This window comes from Salmo trutta, chromosome 5 (genome assembly GCF_901001165.1).
Source record: "Salmo trutta chromosome 5, fSalTru1.1, whole genome shotgun sequence".
Classification (NCBI taxonomy): domain Eukaryota; kingdom Metazoa; phylum Chordata; class Actinopteri; order Salmoniformes; family Salmonidae; genus Salmo; species Salmo trutta.
This window is the reverse complement of record NC_042961.1, coordinates 19,851,925-19,874,102: the sequence shown is the minus strand read 5'-3', so window position 1 is coordinate 19,874,102 and position 22,178 is coordinate 19,851,925. Positions and strand designations below refer to the sequence as shown.

General features: G+C 43.7%; 1 protein-coding gene across 1 annotated transcript; it reads left to right on the top strand.

The window, feature by feature from the left end:
- Positions 1–3,977: 3,977 nt before the first annotated feature.
- chchd1 (coiled-coil-helix-coiled-coil-helix domain containing 1) lies at positions 3,978–9,078 on the top strand. The gene is made up of 3 exons (XM_029752849.1): positions 3,978–4,291; positions 5,133–5,251; positions 7,806–9,078. The coding sequence occupies exons 1-3, from the start codon at positions 4,153–4,155 to the stop codon at positions 7,917–7,919; spliced, it is 372 nt and encodes a 123-aa protein (XP_029608709.1). The 5' UTR covers positions 3,978–4,152; the 3' UTR covers positions 7,920–9,078.
- The last annotated feature ends 13,100 nt before the right edge of the window (positions 9,079–22,178 follow it).

The following is a 22,178-nucleotide window of genomic DNA, read 5'->3' as shown; positions in this document are numbered from 1 at the left end:
ATTCGGCCATCCAAATCACCCGTCTCCTCGAGCTTCTTTTTTGTGAAGTAGAAGGAGGGAGGTTTTCGCCCGTGCATTGACTACAGAGGTCTAAATTCCATCACGGTGGGTTTCAGTTACCCGCTACCTCTCATCACTACGGCAGTGGAGTCATTTCACGGGGCGCGCTTCTTCACAAAACTAGATCTCAGGAGCACGTATAACCTGGTGTGTATCCGAGATGGAGACGAGTGGAAAACCGCATTTAGTACCACATCTGGCCATTATGAGTACCTCGTCATGCCGTATGGGTTAAAAAATGCTCCCGCCGTCTTTCAATCCTTTGTGGACGAGGTTCTCAGGGACATGCTCGGTCAGGGTGTGGTGGTGTACATTGATGACATTCTGATCTACTTCGCCACACGCGCTGCGCATGTGTCTCTGGTGCGTAAAGTGCTTGGGCTTCTGCTGGAGCATGACCTGTACGTCAAGGCCGAGAAAACCGAGTTCTCCAAACGAGCTCTTTTCTGGGATATCGCATTTCCACCTCCGGGGTGGTGATGGAATGTGACCGCATTGCGGCCGTGCGTAATTGGCCGACTCCAACCACGGTTAAGGAGGTGCAGCGGTTCTTGGGGTTTGCCAACTACTACGGAGGTTTATCCGGGGCTTTGGGCAGGTGGCGGCTCCCATTACCTCACTGATGAAGGGGGGTCCGGTGTGGCTGCGGTGGTCGGCGGAGGCGGACAGAGCCTTTTGTCGTCTGAAGGCTCTGTTTACCGGTGCACCGGGGCTGGCGCATCCGGACCCCTCTTTGCCATTCATAGTGGAGGTGGACGCATCCGAGGCTGGGGTTGGATCGGTGCTGTCGCAGCGTTCGGGCGCGCCCCCGAAGCTTCGCCCCTGTGCTTTTTTCCCTAAGAAGCTGAGTCCGGCGGAGCGTAACTATGATGTGGGGGACAGGGAGTTGCTAGCCGTGGTCAGGGCCCTGAAGGTGTGGAGACATTGGCTTGAGGGGGCACAACACCCTTTTCTCATCTTGACTGATCACCATAATCTGGAGTACATCCGGGCAGCAAGGAGACTTAATCCTCGTCAAGCCAGGTGGGCTATGTTTTTTACGAGGTTTCAGTTCACCCTCTCGTACATCCCAGGTTCCCGGAACCTGAAGGCAGACGCACTGTCTCGTCTCCATGACGCCGAGGAGCGGTCCATTGACCCCACTCCCATACTCCCAGCCTCCTGTCTGGTGGCATCGGTGATCTGGGAGGTGGATGTGGACATCGAGCGGGCATTGCAATCAGAACCCACTCCATCTCAGTGTCCCGCAGGTCGGAAGTACGTCCCGCTCGGTGTCCGCGACCGACTGATCCGGTGGTCGCACACCCTACCCTCCTCGGGTCATCCTGGTATTGAGCGGACTGTGCGGGGTCTGAAAGGGAAGTACTTGTGGAGTACTTGTGGCTCACTTTGGTTAAGGACGTGAGGCGCTATGTCTCTTCCTGTTCGGTGTGCGCCCAGTGTAAGGCTCCTAGGCACCTGCCTCGAGGGAAACTACAGCCCCTCCCCGTTCCACAGCGACCATGGTCCCACCTGTCGGTGGATTTCCTCATGGATCTCCCGCCGTCTCAGGGGAACACCACGATTCTGGTCGTTGTGGATCAGTTCTCAAAGTCCTGCTGTCTACTCCTTTTGCCCGGTCTTCCTACGGCCCTACAGACTGTGGAGGCCCTGTTTACGCATGACTTCCGGCACTACGGGGTGCCCGAGGACATCGTCTGATCGAGGTCCCCAGTTCACGTCTCGGGTGTGGAGGGCGTTTATGGAGATACTGGGGGTTTTGGTCAGTTTGACTTCGGGTTTTCACCCCGAGAGTAATGGGCAGGTGGAGCGTATTAACCAGGATGTGGGCAGGTTTCTGCGGGCCTATTGCCAGGACCGGCCGGGGGAGTGGGCAAGGTTCGTGCCATGGGCCAAGATGGCGCAGAACTCTCTTCGCCCCTCCTCTACTAACCTGTCGCCCTTTCAGGTGGTGTTGGGTTACCAGCCGGTCCTGGTGCCATGGCATCAGAGCCAGACCGAGGCTCCTGCGGTGGAGGAATGGGTACAGCGCTCAAAGGAGACCTGGAGTGCCGTCCAGGAATCCCTTAAACGGGCTGTGGGACGGCACAAGGAGAGCGCTGACCGCCGCCGCAGTGAGGCCCCCGTGTTTACCCCGGGGGACAGGTTCTGGCTCTCGACCCGGAACCTGCCCCTCCGCCTGCCCTGCCGGAAGCTGGGTCCGCGATTTGTGGTGCCGTTCAAAGTCCTGAGGAGAATAAACGAGGTGTGTTATAGGTTACAGCTCCCTTCATATTACCGTATTAACCCCTCGTTTCATGTGTCTCTCCTCAGGCCGGTGGTAGCTGGTCCACTGCAGGACGCTGAGGTGCGGGAGGTCCCTGGACATCGGGGGGCCCCGGCGTACACAGTCCGGTCCATCTTGGACTCCCGGCGTCGGGTAGGGGGCCTGCAGTAACCCGTGGACTGGGAGGGGTACGGCCTGGAGGAGAGGTGCTGCGTCCCGGTGGGGGACATTCTGGCTCCATCGCTGTTGAGGGAATTCCACAGCCTCCATCCGGATCGCCCTGCGCCTCGCCCTCCGGGTCGTCCTCGAGGCCGGCGTCAGCGCGTCGGGGGGGTACTGTCACAACGTCCACAGAAGGTGGTGCCTCTCCCCGGTCGGGCGGTGCTCGGTGGTCGTCGTCGCCGGCCTACTAGCTGCCTCCGATCTATGTTTGTGTGTCTTTTTGTTTATGTCTGTCTAGGTCAGCACCTGTTCTGTGTTAGTTAATTAGTGGGGTATTTAGTTTGCCTGTTTTGTTTGGGGATTTGTGCGGGATTATTTTATGTCATTCCTTTTGAGCTAGAAGGGGAATTGTTTGGCCTCTCTACGCTGTGCATTCTTAGACATTAGTGTTGCCGGGCTGCGTCCCGTTCCACTGTAATTAGGAGCTGTTCTCCTATTTTTGTTTGCGTGTGCGCCCTGCCTTGTAGCGGCATTTTTGTCTATATATTAAAACGTGTGTTTCACAGACCTCAGTCTCCTGCGCCTGACTTCACCCCTCCTGCTATTCAAGTGAGAAGTGACACCATGAGATTTGTGTGTCATTTCCTGAAGATTGCCCTCTCTGTATTGGGAGTTGAGGTGAGTTTGCCTGACAGAACTATCAACACTAATATCCGCTGATTTTGCAGCTTTGATACAACGTGCCTGGAGAGGTGTCCCAATGTTTGGACTTGCCCTACATTCTAACAAAATGTCACACTGCCATATTGGGGAGTCTACATATTTCTCTTTGCATGCCTACCTTTCCACTGGATACTCCAGGTAACCTTGAGGCAGAATGTGTATAATTTAGAATGTGCCAATGCCAGTAAATTATTGCAGCCCATGGGCAAGAATGCAAAAGCTCAAGAAGGCTCTTAAAATTGGCAATCTATAAATTGGACAAGCAAGTTATGTAACTCCTTTGAGACAATATTATTAAACAAATATAATTTTGTTATTAAAGGGATAATCAGCAGTTAACAATAAAATTGCCACACGCCACTGTTTTGGTAAAGAGCTGAGGGATGGGGCTGGAGAAATGTATTCATACAGCGCCATGGATGCAAGGACTGACCGTCCATTATATCAAAATTATAGTTTTATTCATATTCTGAGGCTATACAGTGTTTGTTTACAATTACATTGTTTACAAATAACGGTAAAAAAAGCTTATATTTTTAGTTCTGATGGGGTACGACAGTTGAACTAAGCTCATGAGGCTTTTATAAATTATACTTCAAGAATCAATGAGTATATCATTTATCAAAGTCCAAAAATGGAAGTACCAATCGCATTTTGCCGCTTTAAATATATTTCAAATGTGCAGCTCATTAGACCACAGAAAACTACAAACGCTTTACGTTAATCTTTCGTAATGTGTGGTCACAACATAGTCATTACTACAGTAACAGCAATATACGACCAAAGATGGCGCTCCACGTTTGTGTCTTATGAGGAAATGATGTTAGAGAAAATACAAATTCACGTATCTAGGCTGTTTTGCGATAGTTTATTGTGAAAGCAAGATATTACATTTTTTATTTTCGCTATTTACGTGTGATAATTATATTGTGCAAGCCGCAATGGCGATGCAAGGTGGGACTGCACTTCAGGAGAAGGTCAGTCGGATGTTGAGCAGAAAGCATAAAAAGCCCGTTCTGAAACCCAACAAGCCGCTTGTTCTGAAAGATGAGGTCGCCAACAGGAAAATTAAAAAAGGGGGTAAGGCTTTTTTGTTTAAGGCTTCCAAAGTAACCTGTGTAATGACATGTTCTATCCAGTGGACACGCCTGTAGACATAACACAGTCAACAGCCCAGTACATTTAGTTAGCTAATTGCACGTTTTGTTATTTATTGCTTTACGATTTGTACTGAACGACACGTTTCCCCTAAACGGTGCGCACCGTTCTTCAACAGTCTTGTGGTACGTTTGCTAGCGGTTGGCAAGGTGTGACCTTATCAATATGGGTGTGAATGACCATTTTTAAATCGCAATCTCGTGCAGTACACAGAACACACGATCCTCCTCTGGCCCACCATAATCACGTCGTTCTTCAACTGGGGTGTATTCATTCCGCCAAACAGTGGCAAAACGTTTTGCAACTAAAACGAGTTTATATTTGAGAAATTCAGCTAGGTTCCTCCATGTTTCATTTGCTTCTGTTTTAAGAAACGTTTTGGAACATAATAGGCGGAATGAATTCCCCCCAGGTTGTACATTCAGTACAGTATAGTTTCGGTGGAATTAAACATTGCACACTGTTCTGTCTACTGAACGTGCCCCAGCCCTCTACACTCTGATTGGTCGGCTGTGTTGACTGTTACATCTCTTATTTACAATGTGCATAAATGACACACTCTTGAAATCATTGTAGATCAGTCATCAGCATGCTGAATTAGTAGTACCTTATAATTACGAGAAAAAAAAATGTATGAAATGAATTGAAATGTATGCATTCATTACTGTAAGTCGCTCTGGATAAGAGCGTCTGCTAAATGACTAAAATGTAAATGTAAATTTTGACAACAGCATTGGAAAGTGATTACACTGTTTTCCCACAGAGGCCACATGCGTCACAGAGATGTCCATGATGATGGCGTGCTGGAAGCAGAACAACTTCGTCGACACCCTCTGCTCCAATGAAATGCAGTCCTTCTATAAGTGTGTTGAGAAAGCCCAGGTATGTTGCTGCTACTCACATTGTACAGGAAATCCTTGCTCCAGGCTTATTGCACACACCCCTCTCTCCCGACCCCCTGTTGTTTTAAACTAGGTCAGCACTGTTATGCTCTTCATTAAACATTTTGCTAGGAGACAAGGGCCAAGGTAATTAGACAGCATGGGTAACATCATTTTCTCTGCCGTTTACTGGCTTGAGACGAGTCATAACAAAACTCTCCCCCTGCCAGTTTCCTTTAGGGTCTTCCGGCCTGTTTTGCTTTTTATATGTTTCAGGGCTAATTTCCCCTCTTCAGCTGACGTGCCCAGCTACAGCATGCTACTATAGTGCCGCACAGATGGATAACAAGTTATTAGCTTAATTACGCTTTCATTTTAGTGTCTACAAGGAGTTATTTAGAAATGTGAATAAATACACTATATTTACAAAAGTATGTGGACACAACTTCAAATGGGTGGATTTGGCTATTTCAGCCACACCCATTGCTGACAGGTATATAAAATCAATCACACGACCATGCAATCTCCATAGACGAACATTGGCAGTAGAATGTTTTCACTGAAGAGCTCAGTGACTTTAACTTGGCACCGTCATAGGATGACAGCATTCCAACAAGTCAGTTTGTCAAATTTCTGCTCTGCTAGAGCTTCCCCAGTCAACTGTAAGTGGTATTATTGTGAAGTGGAAACATATAGGAGCATCAACAGCTAAGCCGGGAAGTGGGAGGCCACACAAGCTCACAGAACAAAAATTGTCTGTCCTCGTGCAACACCCACTACCGAGTTCCAAACTGCTTCTGGAAGCAACGTCATCACAATAACTGTTTGTTGGGAGCCTCATGAAATGGGTTTCCGTGGCCGAGCAGCCGCACTCAAGCCTAAGATCACCACGCGCAATTCCAAGTGTCGGCTGGAGTGGTGTAAAGCTCGCCGCCATTGGACTTTGGAGCAGTGGAAACGCGTTCTCTGGAGTGATGAATCACTCTTCACCATCTGGCAGTCCGACGGACGAATTTGGGTTTGGCAGATACTAGAAGAATGCAACCTGCCCGAATGCATAGTACCAACTGTCAGGTTTGGTGGGGAAGGAGTAATGGTCTGGGGCTGTTTTTAATGGTTCGGGCTAGGCCCCTGGGTGAAGGGAAGTCTTAACGCTACAGCATAACATTTAACATTTACATTTTAGCAGACGTTCTTATCCAGAGCGACTTACAGTAGTGGATGCATACATTTCATACATTTTTTTTCTTCTATTTTTTTTTTTTCTTCGTACTGCATACAATGACATTGTAGACGATTCTGTGCTTCCAACTTTGTGGCAACAGTCTGGGGAAGGCCCTTTCCTATTTCAGCATGACAATGCCCCTGTGCACGAAGTGAGGTCCATACAGAAATGGTTTGTCGAGATCAGTGTGGAAGAACTTGACTAGCCTGCACAGAGCCCTGACCTCAGATGAAGATGGCGCCGATGGATATGGCAGCATCGCGACTAGCCCTTAGGAAACTTTGCAGTATTTTGTTTTTTTATGTACTATTTTTTTTTTTTACATTATTAGCTCAGGAAATGTTTTGTGTCATTACATACAGCCGGGAAAAACTATTGGATATTAGAGTGGCGGTAACTCAATAGAAGTGTCAGCATTACGACCAGGAATACGACTTCCCTGGAGAAGATCTTTGTTCACTCTCCCCAGAGCAATTGAACTTATTCCAGAGGCCGACCCAAAACATCGCCGGCGGAGGAGATACATATCTGTCATTACTCATCTCATGTGTATATACTTTTTCTATGGTATCTCATTCACTTAATAATGTTTACATATCTTGTATTACTCATCTCATGTGTATATACTGTTTTCTATACTATTCTACTGTATCTTAGTCCGCTCCGCTCTGACATCGCTCATTCATATGTATAGTCTTAATTCATTCCTAATTAGATCTGTGTGTATTGGGTATATGTTGTGTAATTTGTTAGATACTACTGCACTGTCGGAGCTAGAAGCACAAGCATTTCCTTTCACCCGCAATAACATCTGCTAATTACGTGTATGGGACCAATTAAAATGTGATTTTGATTTGAGCCCCATCCAACACCTTTGGGATGAATTTGAACGCCGACCAAGAGCCAGGCCTAATCGCCCAACATCAGTGCCCCAACCTCACTAATGCTCTTGTGGCTGAATGGAAGCAAGTCCCCACAGCAATGTTCCAACATCTAGTGGAAAGCCTTCCCAGAAGAGTGGAAGCTGTTATAGCAGCAAGGGGGGGCCAACTCCATATTAATGCCCAAGATTTTGGAATGAGGTGTTCGATGAGCTGATGTCCACATACTTTTGGTCATGTAGTGTATCTCAAGCCGATATGTTTTAAATTAATTAGTATTTGTATTTATTATGGATCCCCATTAGCTGCTCCCAAGGCAACAGCTACTCTTTCAGGGATCCAGCAAAATTAAGGCAGTTATAAAATGTTTAAAACATTATACATATCTATAACACAAAATACAGTATTGAATGAGGCCACACGTTTTTTTCCTATGTATTTCCTTACAGATTGCAGTGAAAAACAAATCAGAGCAACACACCATCGGCCAGAGTGGACGCCTTCAACCCAAACAAGCTACTGTCCTGTTGAAAAGATACCCCAACTTACACATAGAAATCTAGGACAACTCCCAGCCCTACTACTACGATGTATTAATTGACAAAGGTTGTGGGCCAGAGAATCTTAACCACCCTGCCCACTGGCCTCTGTTATCATGCTTGGCCTTTGTGGCCAACTGAGGTCTCTGCTGGTTCTTACGGTAAAGAGGAAGTCTCTTAGATCACAGAAACATCACTAATGTTCCACGAATGCCAGACGTGATTAATCAACAAAGTGAATTAAGTGGATTTATTGTGCTGCAGATGCACTTCCTGTGATTGCCGTGTTAAATTGAGTACGCTGTTATAGGTCATCATATAAAACAGTACCATTAAAATGGCTTCAGTCACAAAAGAAGGTTCCTAGAAATATATAACTTCACTCACTAGTATTTTGAAGAGCATTTTCATTACACATTCAGTTATTGCTATATTATTGCATGGCTTTTTACGATGCCCTACTAATTTACATTTCTCAAATAACGATCAAGGACATTTGTTTTCATAACTTGACATGATATTGTGTGTGCCCTGGATGAAATATAGTGTGACTGACTTATCTCAGTGTCCTGAGTTGACTCCCATAAAAATGATTTCCCTTAAAAAATTATCTAAATAAATCCATGCTGCACAGACAGTGGTTGCTAACGATATTAAGATATTAGTGACCTCTGCAGTATTTAATTATGGTTATTTTGTTGCATTTCCTCTGGAGTGCACCACCACCGGACGATCACCTCCATAGGATACCTATTTTGAGTTTCCAGTGGATCACTCAAATGTAATTTGAAACACTCCTGATATAGTTGAACTGCCTAGCTGTTCTGTATTATTGGCCAATTTGCCAGATAGTATTACATGCCAGGAAGCAAAGCCCATTGCAGGTCATAGTCTTACAGGTATTGGAAATCGTATTAAGATGACTGAGGTACCGAGACAATATCTCAGTGGCTGACTAATGTCTACTGGAATTTCAGCTCCAGTTTGCATTACCTTATAATTCACTCCTTTTTATAACTCGCTCCTTATAATTCAAGTCCTTTTTATTCATGCAATGGTTTTTATTTTGCGCTAATTAAGTTTGAAGTCTGTCAGCGTTGGGATGTTGGATGCACTGTCATGTCTGCCATCCAGGAAACTGCTAAATCCTCTATCAGATTTGGGTAGATCCTCATTATAAAAAGAGAAAACTTGCCATCTCGCCCCACCCACACTGCCCACCATTTCCTTGCCATATTTACTTCCTGCTATACGTGCATACTGAAATGGAAATGCTTTCCTTTGTCATCAGCACTCGTACAGATGGGTTTGATCAAACCACCACAAAATAGCAGTTCACTCTAGGTCTGATTCCGACCTGAGTTAAGCTTACGTAAATGGAGCGCAATTCCCTCATGAACTTTTCTCTATATGCGTATTCTGGGCTTGAATTTAAGCATGAGAATAGCATACTATTCACCTGCTATTCATTTGGGTGGAGATCAGATAAATAAAGGTGTGGTGGAGGTGTCTACAGATACGCAGTATTCTGACCTTGACTTAATTTCCTAATAATTCCACCACCTTACACACAAGGAAACCGTGAATAAGGTCTAGTGAACCTACCGGTTCCAAGTGGAAAAAGCATCTACTTATTTTTTTTTGACTGAAATGACACCATTCTCCATGCACTGTAATTTACAACTTGATAAGAGCTAGGTAAATTAGTAATATGTTTGGGTAAGGGAATTGTAAATATAAATGACTTGATTTAGATCTATACCAAACATAAATATAAACGCAACATGTAAAGTGTTGATCCCATGTTTCATGAGCTGAAATAAAAGATCCCAGAAATTTTCCACACTCACAAAAAGCTTATTTTTCTCAAATTTTGTACAGAAATTTGTTTACATCCGTGTTAGTGAGCATTTATTCTTTGCCAAGCTAATCCATCCACCTGACAGGTATGGCATATCAAGAAGCTGATTAAACAGCTTGATCATTATGCTGGGGACAATAAAAGGGCACTCTAAAATGAGGAGTATTTCTTGTCTGTAAAAAAACCCTTTTAAGGGGAGAAGCTCATTCTGATTGGCTAGGCCTGGCTCCCAAGTGGGTGGGCCTATGCCCTCTCCGGCCCACCAATGGTTGTGCCCCTGCCCAATCATGTGAAATCCATAAATTAGGACCTAATGAATATATTTAAATTGACTAACTCCATAAAAATATATTTTTATATTTTTGTTCAATATATTTGATCTTATAATCACTGGAGACAAAACCAGTCATATGACAGCAAACTGAAGCATATCAACAGTAAAGTTTATGAATTTAAATTTTACGGCCTTTTAACTTGCTGGAATAGGCACTCTCAAATGTCTTAATTATAGGCTACCCTGACTTTTTCTGTTTCCTATTTCTATTATGTTAAATATTAGCCACTGTCAGTATCGACCGTCTGCAGGCCTAATAGCCACATATTCAACTGCCAATTTACTGTTAGCTCCCTTCAGTTGGTATAGTCTACATTATCATTCCATTTAATTTCATTGTTTTGTTTACCTTCATTTGCTTCTTCTGTAAACGCCGCCACGGCTGTGTGGTTGTTGTTGAGGATCATTAGTAACAGTTGATAAAACAAATAGGAGAAATGTGGTGGACCCTCTGTTAAACTACACATTTCTCGAGGTTAGAATATCGCAAAAAATATGATATCTTTCATTCGAAAGAAGACAACCTCCCACGTTATAACATCGGCCAGTATTAAAATCTGAAATGTATGATAAACATTTTGATGATCTAAATGTAATATTCCTATTAACTTCCAGTGTAGTTAAGTGGCTTTATTGCAATGCTATATCATACGGGCCTAATTTCTGCCTGCTTGAACGACAATAGCTCAGATAGCCTACATGAAATGACCCCGGGAATCGATAAATTCATTTTTGTTTGCATACATTTTTACAATACAGCCAATTTTGACTTTGCAGCTGTCCCATCTAGCGGAAATTGCTCAGTTCTGCCTCAAGGACCCATCCCAATAAATGTCAACCTGCTTAAGAGGCATAGAGCCCCAGAGTGGAGGTGTCATAATAGCCATAAAACCTAGCGGTCAAACAGGGAAATGGTTCCAATCGTTTTTCCACCATTCATTTTTCCTGTAGGGGATTTTAGAAACACTTAAAATAAGGGCTGTGTTTTGTGTAGGCTTACCCTGGCGTGACGTTTTGATAACCATGTAAATCTCTCTCGGATAAGGTGACTTTTCTCAATATACAGTGGGGGAAAAAAGTATTTGATCCCCTGCTGATTTTGTACGTTTGCCCACTGACAAAGAAATGATCAGTCTATAATTTTAATGGTAGGTTTATTTGAACAGTGAGACAGAATAACAACCAAAAAATCCAGAAAAACGCATGTCAAAAATGTTATAAAATGATTTGCATTTTAATGAGGGAAATAAGTATTTGACCCCTCTGCAAAACATGACTTAGTACTTGGTGGCAAAACCCTTGTTGGCAATCACAGAGGTCAGACGTTTCTTGTAGTTGGCCACCAGGTTTGCACACATCTCAGGAGGGATTTTGTTGCCTTGGCCGTGTGTTTTGGGTCATTGTCATGCTGGAATACCCATCTACGACCCATTTTCAATGCCCTGGCTGAGGGAAGGAGGTTCTCACCCAAGATTTGACAGTACATGGCCCCGTCAAATGATGCGATGAAGTTGTCCTGTCCCCTTAGCAGAAAAACACCCCCAAAGCATAATGTTTCCACCTCCATGTTTGACGGTGGAGATGGTGTTCTTGGGGTCATAGGCAGCATTCCTCCTCCTCCAAACACGGTGAGTTGAGTTGATGCCAAAGAGCTCCATTTTGGTCTCATCTGACCACAACACTTTCACCAGTTGTCCTCTGAATCATTCAGATGTTCATTGGCAAACTTTAGACGGGCATGTATATGTATTCTTGAGCAAGGGGACCTTGCGGGCGCTGCAGGATTTCAGTCCTTCATGGCGTAGTGTGTTATCAATTGTTTTCTTGGTGACTATGGTCCCAGCTGCCTTGAGATCATTGACAAGATCCTCCCGTGTAGTTCTGGGCTGATTCCTCACCGTTCTCATGATCATTGCCACCCCACGAGGTGAGATCTTGCATGGAGCCCCAGGCCGAGGGATATTGACAATTATTTTGTGTTTCTTCCATTTGCGAATAATCGCACCAAATGTTGCCACCTTCTCACCAAGCTGCTTGACGATGGCCCATTCCAGCCTTGTGTAGGTCTACAATCTTGTCCCTGACATCCTTGGAGAGCTCTTTGGTCTTGGCCATGGTGGAGAGTTTGGAATCTGATTGATTGATTGCTTCTGTGGACAGGTGTCTTTTTTACAGGTAACAAGCTGCGGTTAGGAGCACTCCCTTTAAGAGTGTGCTCCTAATCTCAGCTCGTTACCTGAATAAAAGACACCTGGGAGCCAGGAATCTTTCTGACTGAGAGGGGGTCAAATACTTATTTCCCTCATTAAAATGCAAATCAATTTATAACATTTTTGACATACGTTTTTCTGGATATTTTTGTTGTTATTCTGTCTCTCACTGTTCAAATAAACCTACCATTATAATTATAGACTGATCATTTCTTTGTCAGTGGGCAAACGTACAAAATCAGCAGGGGATCAAATACTTTTTTCCCCCACTGTATTCAGCTCTGTTAACTCTCAGATTCTGAAATGCTATTTAGCATCAAAGTAGACATCATGCAAGCTCCTACACATCATCTCTAGCTGATACCTTTGCTAACAGGTATTGTGACAATTTAAAACTTCACGAGACAGTTCACAGAATTGTCCATTTACATTTTTTTGGCCCAATTTATTAATTACTAAATGTAGCTAACATTAGATACTAATGGTCATGTGTAGCTCAGTTGGTAGAGCATGGTGCTTGTAATGCCAGGGTAGTGGGTTTGATTCACACGACCACCCATATGTAAAATGTATGGATGCATGACTGTAAATTGCTTTGGATAAAAGTGTCTGCTAAATGGCATATATAGATTAGTTAATCCAGAGATTATTACTTTTGCCTCGATTCGGCAGTCTCGTCCAGATCATCATGGCATTTGTAGTTATAGAGATTCTTACCAAAAGACTGCCAGTCTCATGGTAATTGACTGTTAATGAACATAAACACATTTTAGCATCTCCAGGCCTCCACACATACAATCCACTGATGCGCCCTTTGGAACATTTAAAAAAGTGTACACCATCACAATAAATCCTTTCTTTATTTTAGGCAGGTTGAAAGAAACATTATGATATGAAGAATATTTATTTCAGAAGAACAGAATATGAGTTGGCCTATTGTATGTTATCTGGCTATGCGCCCTGCCATAGGCTGTAGGCTTGTTCATTTAGCAGACAAGATATGCGTATAAGTGCCGTGCCATTATTTTACATGATTTTATAGTCAGAAGAATATAATTGAATAATTGAATAGACAGGATATTGTAAATAAGAATTTGTTCTTTACTGATTTGCCTAGTTAAATAAAATAAAACATTTAAAAGAGCGTGCAGCCTCTCGCTGCACGACGGTTGATATTCTGCCCAAACTCTGTATGCCATGGGCTCTCCAACCCTGTTCCTGCAGCTACCCAGTGCTTCATTTGTGCAACCATGTGTAATCTGTTTAGGAACATCGATAGTATCATGTTGTCACAACTAAACATATTTCATTAAACTGTTGACAGCCCCTCTCTCTGCATGGTCGAGAAAGGAATTAACTAGAGAGAGGAGGAGATGGAAACACACGGTAGTGAGATATTCTGTAACTAAAGGTAATGTGACAGCCTATTAATTATGAAAATATAAAGATCCCCCATTACTAAACTATTCAAAACCCTACAATTAGTGAATTTGTATTTGATATCTCTGTAAGCCGCCCTGCACAATCAATGAACTAACAGCATCTCCTAAGCCTATACATTCTCTCCCAGACTCATGGATTGAAAGTTTGGAGCATGGCATAAGGTAACCAGTCCATGCAGTATGGATAATAATACAGTCCACACTCAAAGGCGATTAGTAAAATGTGTTTAATTTTGTAGTATAGGCTAGACCAATTATGTACCAAAGACATCATAAATCTGTTGTTTTTATGCCATGCGTAATATGCGGTAGGCTATGTATTGTACAATGGCACAGTCATTATTTTAATTCACATTTATTTTCGGGCTTGGCCTCATAGGCCTCTGCACATGCGTAAGCTCTAGTATGCATATGGTTGTTTTGAATGAGTCATCACCTTAGAAAGCGCTGTCCATTTCGTTGTGTTAGGCTTTGAAACAACACCCACAAGGACCATGTTTTCCCACTCAGTTTCAACCTGTTGTTGAACTTCTTTCTTCAAATTGATCAATCACTTTTTTAAATCTACCGGTTGGTGCTGAAACGGAGACGAATATGCATATATTTAGATGGATTTCTTTCATTGATCCCTATATTCTGAACCCGTTCTGTTGATATATTGTAGTGAGTCTGTCGACAAAATTATACATTTTTTATTTATTTCACCTTTATTTAACCAGGTAGGCAAGTTGAGAACAAGTTCTCATTTACAATTGCGACCTGGCCAAGATAAAGCAAAGCAGTTCGACACATACAACAACACAGAGTTACACATGGAGTAAAACAAACATACAGTCAATAATATAGTAGAAAAATAAGTCTATATACAATGTGAGCAAATGAGGTGAGATAAGGGAGGTAAAGACAAAAAAGGCCATGGTGGCAAAGTAAATACAATAGAGCAAATAAAACACTGGAATGGTAGATATGTAGTGGAAGAAAGTGCAAAGTAGAAATAGAAAAAATGGGGTGCAAAGGACCAAAATAAATAAATACAGTAGGGGAAGTGGTAGTTGTTTGGGATAAATTATAGATGGGCTATGTACAGATGCAGTGATCTGTGAGCTGCTCTGACAGCTGGTGCTTAAAGCTAGTGAGGGAGATAAGTGTTTCCAGTTTCAGAGATTTTTGTAGTTCGTTTCAGTCATTGGCAGCAGAGAACTGGAAGGAGAGGCGGCCAAAGGAGGAATTGGCTTTGGAGGTGACCAGAGAGATATACCTGCTGGAGCGCATGCTACAGGTGGGTGCTGCTATGGTGACCAGTGAGCGGAGATAAGGGGGGACTTTACCTAGCAGGGTCTTGTAGATGACCTGGAGCCAGTGGGTTTGGCGACGAGTATGAAGCGAGGGCCAGCCAACGAGAGCGTACAGGTCGCAGTGGTGGGTAATATATGGGACTTTGTTGACAAAACGGATGGCACTGTGATAGACTGCATCCAGTTTATTGAGTAGGGTATTGGAGGCTATTTTGTAAATGACATCACCGAAGTCGAGGGTCGGTAGGATGGTCAGTTTTACGAGGGTATGTTTGGCAGCATGAGTGAAGGATGCTTTGTTGCGAAATAGGAAGCCAATTCTAGATTTAACTTTGGATTGGAGATGTTTGATGTGAGTCTGGAAGGAGAGCTTACAGTCTAACCAGACACCTAGGTATTTGTAGTTGTCCACATATTCTAAGTCAGAACCGTCCAGAGTAGTGATGCTGGACGGGCGGGCAGGTGCAGGCAGCGATCGGTTGAAGAGCATGCACTTAGTTTTACTTGTATTTAAAAGCAGTTGGAGGCCACGGAAGGAGAGTTGTATGGCATTGAAGCTCGTCTGGAGGGTTGTTAACACAGTGTCCAAAGAAGGGCCAGAAGTATACAAAATGGTGTCGTCTGCGTAGAGGTGGATCAGAGACTCACCAGCAGCAAAAGCGACATCATTGATGTATACAGAGAAAAGAGTTGGCCCAAGAATTGAACCCTGTGGCACCCCCATAGAGACTACCAGAGGCCCGGACAACAGAGTATCCGATTTGACACATTGAACTCTATCAGAGAAGTAGTTGGTGAACCAGGCGAGGCAATCATTTGAGAAACCAAGGCTATTGAGTCTGCCGATGAGGATGTGGTGATTGACAGAGTCGAAAGCCTTGGCCAGGTCAATGAATACGGCAGCACAGTATTGTTTCTTATCGATGGTGGTTAAGATATCGTTTAGGACCTTGAGCGTGGCTGAGGTGCACCCATGACCAGCTCTGAAACCAGATTGCATAGCGGAGTAGGTGCGGTGGGATTCGAAATGGTCAGTAATCTGTTTGTTGACTTGGCTTTCGAAGACCTTAGAAAGGCAGGGTTGGATAGATATAGTAGGTCTGTAGCAGTTTGGGTCAAGAGTGTCCCCTCCTTTGAAGAGGGGGATGACAGCAGCTGCTTTCCAATCTTTTGGAATCTCAGATGACACGAAAGAGAGGTTGAACAGGCTAGTAATAGGGGTTGCAACAATTTCGGCAGATAATTTTAGAAAGAAAGGGTCCAGATTGTCTAGCCCGGCTGATTTGTAAGGGTCCAGATTTTGCAGCTCTTTCAGAACATCAGCTGACTGGATTTGGGAGAAGGAGAAATGGGGAAGGCTTGGGCGAGTAGCTGTGGGGGGTGCAGTGCTGTTGACCGCGGTAGGGGTAGCCAGGTGGAAAGCATGGCCTGCCGTAGATAAATGCTTATTGAAATTCTCAGTTATAGTGGATTTATCGGAGGTGACAGAGTTTCCTATCCTCAGTGCAGTGGGCAGCTGGGAGGAGGTGTTCTTATTCCCCATGGACTTTACAGTGTCCCAGAACTTTTTTGAGTTTGTGTTGCAGGAAGCAAATTTCTGCTTGAAAAAGCTAGCCTTGGCTTTTCTAACTGCCTGTGTATATTGGTTTCTAACTTCCCTGAAAAGTTGCATATCACGGGGGCTGTTCGATGCTAATGCAGAACGCCACAGGATGTTTTTGTGTTGGTTAAGGGCAGTCAGGTCTGGAGAGAACCAAGGGCTATATCTGTTCCTGGTTCTAAATTTCTTGAATGGGGCATGCTTATTTAAGATGGTGAGGAAGGCATTTTTAAAGAATAACCAGGCATCCTCTACTGATGGGATGAGGTCAATATCCTTCCAGGATACCCGGGCCAGGTCGATTAGAAAGGCTTGCTCACTGAAATGTTTCAGGGAGCGTTTGACAGTGATGAGTGGATGTCGTTTGACCGCTGACCCATTACGGATGCAGGCAATGAGGCAGTGATCGCTGAGATCTTGGTTGAAAACAGCAGAGGTGTATTTAGAGGGCAAGTTGGTTAGGATGATATCTATAACTAAAAGGTACACTGTATTTAAAGGGATGGCTTAAGATAAATGTACTGAAAACCCTATTGAATGAAAACTCCACGAGAAAATCTGTTGGCCAGCAAGTGGGAGGGTTTTCAGGGGTTGAATAAAATTGATTCAGAGTGTGCAAGGTAGCCACACCTGCAAAGTGAGTCACACGACTGAATTAGATAAGCTAGGAAAGGCATGCTATCCTATGTCTGAATTGGCCCCTATATATTTATGTATACAGTAAGAAACAGTAAGGTAGTGGATTGATTTCCTTTATTTCTATATTTCTGCACTCGGACTGGCAGTCATTTTAAGCATGTAAAAGGAACAAGGCCTCTCCATCCCAACAATGACCTTGACTTACACATTGCCCAGGTGTCAAATGTGGTGTGAAAATATTCTAGACCAGTTCCAACAGTTTACCTTTCACCTACTCTTTGACTCTGTGTAGCCATGTCACATCAAGTCCAAATTCATATTCATAATAATATGATTATATTTACTTCAGACTGACACGCCTAAAATAATTAACTGTCCAATACTCAAGGAAACTCAATAGGTCTTTTGAAGATCATATCAGAACCTAGAAGGCCTTTCTGCTTTTGTTAGGCCCTCTTTGATTCCTTGTTAAGACCAGAATAGAACTTCAGAAAATACATTGTTGTTTCAATAGTGTATATATAAGAAATAATGGGCTATCTTTGCATCTTAAAATATTACCAGCAGAGCATGATAGACTGCCAACTCCCAAGTTGCACAGCAGTATTTAAAAATCCTTGGAGGAGATGTTGATTTTATTAAGCTCATCTTGTAAACCCTTCTGACTTTATGTTGGGATGCCAGAGAAAACAAGCGGTGCTCCTAAAGTAGGCCTAATCACACCTTGATCAGTGGGAAACAAATTCTATGGTTTGACTTTCTCCTTTAAAATAGCCTAAAGGCATATACTAGAAATTAATCTCATTATTGCATATTTATTTATGTTATAATAATGATCATCTTCTCTGTAATAGTGAGAAGGTTAGTTGTGGTTTAAACTTGGTTTATTTCTTGCTGCAATATATGTGCGACCTAACAAAATTCACTTAGAAATGTGTGTTATAGATCTGTCATTCTCATTGAAAGCCTAAGAAGCGGTAGATATGTTCTATGTGCGCTATTCCTATGCTTCCCGTTCTTAAATGTATTATATATTTTTTTCTTTGGGTTTTGTACAACAGCTTCAAACAGCTGAAAATAAAATATGTTGGGATATGGAAAATATATTTCACAACGGTTTAGATGGTACAATGATTCACTACACTATACATGCTTGTTTTGTCACATAAACTGAAATTAGGCAAACTATTCGAATTTTAGCAACCAGGAAATGTCAGATTTCTGCATATTGCGTCTTAAAATTTGTATTAAAACATGTTTCTTATTAAGTATGCTGTAGGTTTAGGTCACACTTCCCCATAGAAAAAAATAGACTACTGTATTAAACTCGGGACACACCTTTACCTTTAGCACAGATATTGATAAGAGATAGCCAAAAGGCGTAGTCTATTACAAGTTCGAAAATGTGTCAAGCTCACTAATTTAAATAATCTATAGTTGACAAGCGGGCATATAGGGTCCAACATGCCATACAACCTGGCTTTTAAATAAGTTCTGCACACAGTAGGCAATACTGCTGCTGTTACATGTGTTCATATGTGTTCAAAGGCTCATAAAATGTTTCCACTGCTGCCTCAGGTTGTGAGCAGTAGCCTAGTCTACTACTGGAACGAATTAAGTGAGCGAATAACGTGTACCAGCCTATTGCCAAGTAAGGTACCATAACGGAAAAGTCAAACAGAACCCTTGGCATGTCCCAACTCTGACCTCACCCCATTGAAGTAAACATTTTAAAGGGTTAGGGTAGGGGTTAAAGTCCAGGTAGCAGATAATGGACCTGTATATTAACTAATATATACATGGGTTCTAACTTGACAAATTCTTTGTTAGTTTACAATTGTACAATTTATCCTCCAGCGTATGAAGATGAAGAAGACTACCAGAAAGCTCCGAACACAAGATTGTATGAGTCACAAGATGGCGGAATATATTGCCTGTAGTCTACTGTACATGGTAATATATTGCCTGTAGCCTACTGTTCATGGTAATATATTGCCTGTAGTCTACTGTACATGGTAATATATTGCCTGTAGTCTACTGTACATGGTAATATATTGCCTGTAGTCTACTGTACATGGTAATATATTGCCTGTAGTCTACTGTACATGGTAATATATTGCCTGTAGTCTACTGTACATGGTAATATATTGCCTGTAGTCTACTGTACATGGTAAGCTAATGCGCACCAAGTGTCACTTCACTTTTGGAAAGTGAAGTGAAGTGGAAAACTGCTATGAGGATCTTTCTACAATATTCATATTGACACAATTACAATCTTTATAGAATAAAAAATCTAATTTCATAAATGATGTGGAAAAACTAATTTGCATGAAAATTAGCTAGCCACCAGCAGATGAAACAGAAAGTGAATTCTCTCCTCCCTCTCACAGCTTGTGGCTACCACTGTCTAACTGGCTAGGTTTAGAATTTTTACTAGCCCTTACCAGGGACAAACTTAGCTATATTATTGACATTTGGCAGTACGCAAACAAAATCTAGCTCACTTATTTTGCCAGCTAGAAAGAAATAGCCACCAATTCATTCAGACACAGGAGGAAGAGGATAGCAAGCAAACGTTATCTGCTGCCTCTTCAACAAAAAGCAACTGTGCGGGCGTTTTATAGGCTCCTGACCAACTATGCTTTTTTGTGTATTTTTTTTGCGCTGATCAAAACTTTTTTTGTGCATAATGTTTCTGCCATCGTTTCCAATTACCGAAAAGAGCTTCTGGACATCAGAAAAGCTATCACTAACTTCGATTTGGATGAGGACTTCTACTTCAATGAGTCGGAGGCGAAAGACATATTGATTTATCCCGGACCAGGCCCAAATCCCCGACACTCAAAGAAGGAGACGGCGCTATAGAGGCCAGCGTGCAGGACACCTGGCGAGACTACGTCGGAGAATGGAAAACAATCACCTCTACCTTTGGCAAACGTGCAATCACTGGAGAATAAACTGGAGGAGCTCCATTCGAGACTATCCTATCAATGTTGTCTGAAGAACTGTAATATCCTATGTTTCTCCGGACATGGTAAATATAAATCTAGCTGGGTTTTCTGTACATTGGCAGGACAGAACGGCAGCGTCGGAGAAGCTCAGGGAACAGGGGGTGTCTGTCTCTTTGTTAACTCTATATTTTTACCACAAACCGATGCTGGCACTAAGATCGCACTCAACAAACATTATAGGGCCATAAGCAAACAAGAAAATACTCACTCAGAGGCAGCGCTCCTAGTGGCCGGTGACTTTAATGCAAGAAAACTGGAATCGGTTTTTACCTCATTTCTACCAGCATGTCACCTGTGCAACTAGATCATCTTTACTCCACGCACACAAAGCTCTCCCTCACCCTCCATTTGGCAAATCTGAATATAACTATATCCTCCTGATTCCTGCTTTCAAGCAAAAACTCAAACAGGAAGTACCAGTGACGCACTCAATACGGAAGTGGTCTGATGAAGCAGATGCTAAGTTACAGGACTATTTCGCTAGCACAGACTGGAAAATGTTCCGGGATTCATCCAATGACATTGAAGAGCTTACCACATCAGTCACCAGCTTCCTTAATAAGTGCATCGACGACATAGTCTCCACAGTGACCATATGTACATATCCCAACCGGAAGCAATGGATTACAGGCAACATCGGCACTGATCTAAAGGCTAAAGCTGCCGCTTTCAAGGAGCGGGACACTAATCCGGACACTTATAAGAAATCCTGCTATGCCCTCCAATGAACCATCAAACATGCAAAGCATCAATACAGGACCAAGACTGAATCTTACTACACTGGCTCTGACGCTCGTTGGATGTGGCAGGGTTTGCAAACTATCATGGATTACAGCCCCGAGCTGTCCAGTAACGCAAGCCTACCAGACAAGCTAAATACCTTCTATGCTCACTTCGAGGCTAGCAACACTGAACCATGCATGAGAGCACCAGCTGTTCCAGATGACTGCGTGATCACATTCTCTGTAGCCGATGTAAGACCTTTAAACAGGTTAACATTCAAAAAGTCGCAGGGCCAGACAGATTACCAGGACGCATACTCAGGGCATGCGCTGACCAGCTTGTAAGTGGCAATCCACTTGTTGTTGGTTGGCTCGCTCCGACTGGCCGTTAGACTGGGAGTGGAACCTGGAGGACAGGCTGGCCGACGACCCAATGAGTGTGCAGAACGCCTTCCAGAACCGGGACAAGGACTGAGGACCCCGGTCGGAGACCATGTCCACTAGCAGTCCATGGATCCGGAAGACATGCTGCACCATGAGCTGGGCCGTCTCTTTGGCAGAGGGTAGCTTGGGGAGAGGAATGAAGTGGGAGGCTTTGGAAAACCGATCCACTACGGTCAGGATGGCGGTGTTGCCCTCAGACGGGGGGAGACCTGTGACAAAGTCCAGGGATATGTGAGACCAGGGACAGGCACAGGTTGAAGGAGACCAGGAGCTTGCCAAAGAGTCTTGTTCTGTGAACAGATCGTGCATGCGGCAATGAACGCGGAGACGTCAGGAACCATGGTAGGCCACCAAAAGCGTTGTCGCACAAAGGCCAAGGTCCACCGGGAGCCAGGGTGGCAGGCAAACCTAGAGGAGTGGGCCCACTCCAGGACTGAGGAGCGTACCACGTCAGGAACGAACATCCGGAACAAACCTGTCGGATGTGGAACACGTGCTCTTGGGCGGAACAGGAGAAGACGAGATGACGTCGAGGTAGACGAAGATGAACCGGTTCAACATGTTGCGGAGAACATCATTAACCAGAGCCTGGAACACAGAAGCGCAGTTCGACATGTTCCTGCACGGAGTATCCGAGGAAGTAAAGGACGAGCTTGCAGCCCGGAAACTACCAACTGATCTCAACTCGCTCATCGCCTTGACCATTCGGATCGATGTGCGACAAC

Excerpts from the sequence above, each read along its gene's own strand:
- chchd1 (XM_029752849.1), top strand. The coding sequence starts at position 4,153 with ATGGCGATGCAAGGTGGGACTGCACTTCAGGAGAAGGTCAGTCGGATG. Across the intron at positions 4,292-5,132 it reads CAGGAAAATTAAAAAAGGGG|AGGCCACATGCGTCACAGAG; the intron begins GTAAGGCTTTTT and ends GTTTTCCCACAG. Across the intron at positions 5,252-7,805 it reads AGTGTGTTGAGAAAGCCCAG|ATTGCAGTGAAAAACAAATC; the intron begins GTATGTTGCTGC and ends ATTTCCTTACAG.